Source organism: Triticum aestivum, chromosome 7A, assembly GCF_018294505.1.
Source record: "Triticum aestivum cultivar Chinese Spring chromosome 7A, IWGSC CS RefSeq v2.1, whole genome shotgun sequence".
In the NCBI taxonomy this organism is placed as follows: domain Eukaryota; kingdom Viridiplantae; phylum Streptophyta; class Magnoliopsida; order Poales; family Poaceae; genus Triticum; species Triticum aestivum.
Window position 1 is genome coordinate 264,874,447 of NC_057812.1, and position 5,023 is coordinate 264,879,469.

General features: G+C 44.2%; 1 protein-coding gene and 1 long non-coding RNA gene across 2 annotated transcripts; one reads left to right on the plus strand and one right to left on the minus strand.

The window, feature by feature from the left end:
- The first annotated feature begins 993 nt into the window (after positions 1 to 993).
- LOC123151988 (uncharacterized) lies at positions 994 to 3,265 on the plus strand. The gene is made up of 3 exons (XM_044571603.1): positions 994 to 1,184; positions 1,269 to 1,493; positions 2,377 to 3,265. Exons 1-3 carry the CDS (start codon positions 1,126 to 1,128, stop codon positions 2,396 to 2,398), a joined length of 306 nt encoding a protein of 101 aa, XP_044427538.1. The 5' UTR covers positions 994 to 1,125; the 3' UTR covers positions 2,399 to 3,265.
- LOC123151989 (uncharacterized) lies at positions 2,913 to 4,221 on the minus strand. The gene is made up of 2 exons (XR_006475969.1): positions 4,005 to 4,221; positions 2,913 to 3,921 (listed from the first exon to the last, which is right to left on the minus strand). It is a non-coding gene; the product is annotated as an uncharacterized lncRNA (long non-coding RNA).
- Between the last annotated feature and the right edge of the window lie 802 nt (positions 4,222 to 5,023).

Consider the following 5,023-nt stretch of genomic DNA (forward strand, 5'->3'; position numbering starts at 1 on the left):
ATCACATATGCATTTGTTTCGGTTTTCAAATTTTCAAAAAGTTATATCTTCCAAACCGCGCGTCGGAATTAAGATCCGTTTTCACCGCTGGAATCCTCGCAACGTGCTCTTCAAAACTATATCCCGCATGGGGATGTTTCGACGAACTAGTCTTCCTGCCAACTAAACATCAATGTGTGTGCAACTAGACTAGATTGCCGCGCCAACTGAGCATATGTGTGTGTGCCAAAAAAGTCCTGCCAACTAAACATCAATGTGTGTGCAACTAGACTAGATTGTCACGCCAACTGAGCATATGTGTGTGCAACTAGTGTCCTGCCAACTAAACATCAGTGTGTGTGCAACTAGACTAAATTACAAGCCAACTAAGCATATGCGTGTGCAATTAGTCTTTCTGCCAACTAAACATCAATGTGTGTGCAACTAGACTACATTACAAGCCAACTAAATATCAATGTATGTGCAACTAGACTACATTACAAGCCAACTAAACATCAATGTGTGTGCGACTAGACTACATTACAAGAGGAGGTTGCACATCGACTTTCGTCGAGGCAATAGTCTAGTCGCACATCAAAGTTGTCGTGGTTGCTAGGTTGTAACCTCATACGAAGGCGCAGCTCCAAATATTAGTTTTGGAAAAAAGTTGCACGATGTAGTAATAAAGTTGCACAATGCAGTAATAGAGTTGCACTATATAGCTCCAAAGTTGGCATCGAAAAAAATTCGTCAAAATATACCCATGCGGGATCTAGTTTCAAAGATCTCGTCGCGAGGATTTCAATGGTGAAAACAGATTTGAATTCCGACGCGCGGTTTGAAAGATATAGTTTTTTGAATTTTTAAAAACCCGAAATAAATGCAGATGGATCTGTCTTTCTTAAACTAAAGGAGCAGTGTGAACGTATTTAATGCCACGCCTACATGCACTAGCAGACAAATAAATTACCACATGCATGCGCTGTGAGAGCCGGCCGCTCGGTTCGACCAAAAAGTGCGCGGCCATTTTTTAGATTTCAGGAAAAAGAAAATATGACAACGCGCACCCACCACATGTTTCCCCGAGAAGAGTAAAAAAACTATCAATTGAGTGATTTGTGGCGCGCTCCAGAAAGCCGAGAGGTTATGGCGACCGCGGAGGAGGGCGGCGATGGATTCGAGTTCCTAGCAGATCCGGTGGACAGGTATGATCCCTAGTGCAGAAGACGAACTAGTGATTCTGACTCTTTTGCGGCAGCCAACTTAGGTGTGTCCGAGTGTTCTTGCAGGTTCCCCTTGGCGGATCTTGGACGCGGCGTCTTCGCTCCCGATGGTGAGCCAGAGGCTAATCTCACACAGTCAGCGGCTGAATCCAGCATGGGAGATGTGGGCGATGTGCCGCTAATCCTGCAATTGGCCATCAACAACGGCTGTGAAGCATTAAGCTTCTCTGCGACGGATTCGCAACAGTCAGCTGGAAAGGATGACCCTCAAGCCCCCGGCTGGACTAAAAGGTAAAAGAGATTGAATCATGTTGAAACTGGAGTGTTCATCTTGGCCATGCTTAACTAGGTATCTACTGCGCTAAAGGCTTATCTGAACGATTTAGATCTCGGAAATTATGATCAGTCTTTTGTGTTGTTCATTCATCTGCAGTACCTTGTTCTGAAAAAATAAGCATCCCTATGCAGATTGAGTTAATTCATTCTGAATGCTTAATTATTTCCCAACGTGCACGAGCCAACCGTAATCTTTTCATCATGGATTCGCCAGTGAACTGTGAGCTGTACTAACTCTAATGAAGTGATAAGTCGCACACGTTGTGTCTCTGAGGCCTTCTGTTTGGATACAACAAACACATGATCTAGTTCAGTTGAGTTTGGTCGGGTCTGTGGCCAAAGCTTCTTATCAGTCCAGTTTCTTTACTCACAATGAACACAACCCGCTGCTTCATTTCTGCTGTGATTTCTTTCCGTTTTGTTACTCGATGATGTATTTTCAATATTCTTAGCGTACTGGTGATACGATTGCGTATTCCAGTCACTTGCAGTATGGGCAGCTTTTATCTTCAGAACTTGAAAATTGAACTAACGGGCTAATTTCTTGGCCCATTTTCAACATGTAAACTTCAGTTGGACCGAGTGCAATTTGGACAATAGCCTCTTTGCTGGTTAGTTCATCTGTTGTTTTAATGTTGATTAAGATTATTATTTTTGGCTTTGTTTCGGATGACAATAATTTCTTTCTTCTACTGCAATCTATTAGTATTAAATACACACTTTTTCCCCAGTATTAGATGTGTCTCCTGAACCTGTTCTGGATTGCCATGCTTAGCGTTAGCTGTCAGCATCATTTTCTAAACCATACATGGTGATACAGTTATATTCTGTATTGTAGGTTCTTGATTTCTTGGGTATAGAGAAAATACCATCAAAGCACATCCTCTAGAGGTGGACGAAAGATGCAATAGATATACTTCCACAGCAGTTGGCACACGCACAGAAGACCATATATCGGTTAACTCCATTACATTCGGACATTCAAATCTGTATACTCATGCTTTGGAGGTTGTAAAACTTGGTGATGCAAACCAAATTGCATATGATTGTGCAATGGAGCTTCTTAGATCAGCAATGTATAAACTGATCCCTTTAGCTTCTGAGCATGACGGTCTGGGTTTAGAACACAAAATTGAGTTCAACAAGCCAAAAGGTACAGAATTGAGTGTGTTCGTGAACCACAAAAAGTATGCGGGAGTGATGCTGGAGGTAGTGCAGTTGGAAATTTCATTGGTTTAGCAGCTCCAGAACGCAAACAGAAGGCCGGTCGACCAACCAGCAGCAGAGACAAGCCTCAATATGATGATCTCGGTGCAAAGAGCAAAAAAAGTAAGTTTCTGGCACATCTAGATGCTGCAGTATATATGTCGCGAACCAGGGCACAAGAGCACAACATGTCCACAGCGGGGTGAGCTCCCTCAAAAGAAAAGGAAAAAAAGCCAAATGCTCAATATGCGGAGTGGGAGGGCATCGCAAGAACACCTGCAAGTCTGCAACAATCCAAAGATTGTTTACATGTTCCTCAGAAAGCTACACATGAACGACCTGTGGAAATGTGATTAATCTGGTGTATCACTGAACTTCCACCGTTTTTCCCTTGTATGATGATTGCTCACAACCTAGTGGTGTGAAATAAATTATGTATTGTCAGCTTAGGAATTGTGACAATGTTTCCTCTTGTATATGTCTAAAACCTTTGACTTGGATTAATCTGGTTTATCACTGAATTTCCACTGTTTTTCCCTTGTATGATGAGTGCTCAGTATCCAGCTGTGTGAAATAAATTATGTATTGTCAACTTAGAAATTGTGACAATATTTCCTCTTGTATCTGTCCAAAACCTTTGACTTATGTGGCTATGTGTTGCTTAAAACTAACCTCCGTGCATTACTGGGTAATTAAGATCTCATGTTATTTGTGTGTGCTGCTGATGACATGTTCTACTATTGGTGATCAGATTGATTTTCGTCTCTTATTTCCTATTAATTTTTCATCTTCTTTTTTATGATATCTTCCAGAATTGGCCATCAAAGTGTTATCTATGTGTGCTGCTACTTGCCAACAGACACCACCAAATTGATGGATGCAGGGTCGAGGGCGATGGTTGCCTGATGCTGAGCAACAGCCGCCACAGCGAGGGAAGATCCTGCAGCTTCGCTTGCCGCCGATGCCAAATGCGAGGCTTCCGGTGCACCGTTCTGCTGCCCCACGCCCCCACCCCACCATGCATCCGCCGCCTGCATCTGACAACCTTGATTTGGTGCTGCGATTTCCTGCTGACCTTGATTGATTTGCGCTACCGGAGGTGCCGCCGTCCAAGCATAGCCAGGTGTTCCGCGTAGGCTTCCTGCCACATGTAGAAATCACATCCACCTCTCCCCGGCTGCCACGGATTGAAGAATACGACTAAGATATCGAATCCACAAAAAAAAAAAGCAAACACTCGTTGACTCAAGATCCACTTACTTTGTGATTGTGACACTTGTAGTTGTAGAACCGCTCGCCAGCGAACTGACACGAACGTCATCACTAACCTGCCGCAATCCAGGCACGGGACTACAAGCAGGGCCACCGAATCTGGACCTTGGTTGGCGTTCGCCATGAGCTGTAGCAAGGGTTCTTTCACTGGATTTTGATGATCGAATGAGCAGATGGGTTGCGGGGTAAGCTAGGATAATAAATGACCTCGCTGGACCGCACACGCACTACTTCCACCATGTGACGGTCACAAGCTTCCAGCAACCACGCCGTGAGGACCAGACGGAGACCAACTCGTATGCCGTACATATACGCAACAAGACCTACCTAAAGTACTTACGGCACACATCCCCAAAACAACTCGATGGTTGGCGATACCAGGAGCGTGCGCGCTCGTCCACGCCAACCAATTTTCGTGGATATGCGTGGTACTCTCGAGCCGCTGCTGAGCTTGCTTTGTTCATATACACAAGAAAAACGTGGCCGCAATGGTAGGGGCGACACGGCCACTGAGGTGGCAAATCCGGCTTCCTTGATAGCTCTTGCTTTCCATATTTCTATCTTCCTCAATCCGTGTGTGTGTGTCAGGCAATTGTATGAGAGAATAAAACAGATCTAGTAGTACTCAACAATACTAATCTTCATTACGTACTAGTGGAAGTACTTTTTGATTTGTCCTCCATGCTTAAAATAGCAGGAGCAACAGTTGATTCCCTCGGGACTCGTAGCTTGGGATTTCTCTATGTGGAGTAGCAATATTCTGGCAGATTGGACTGCTTCTTGTCGATAGAGTAGCAATCGGACCCAGCCACTGACCCTACCGCAGAAACTGCTGATAGCTTCGGTTGACTGCCGTAGTAGCTTGGCTTCGGCGAAAAAAATCTCCTCTCGATCTTGGCGAGTTATGATAGTTGCATTGATGCAACCCTAATTTCTTCTGGGCCTTAAATATTGAACACGTCGTTTTTTTTAGAACGGCGGCTTTAAATTAATAAAGCCCACCACAA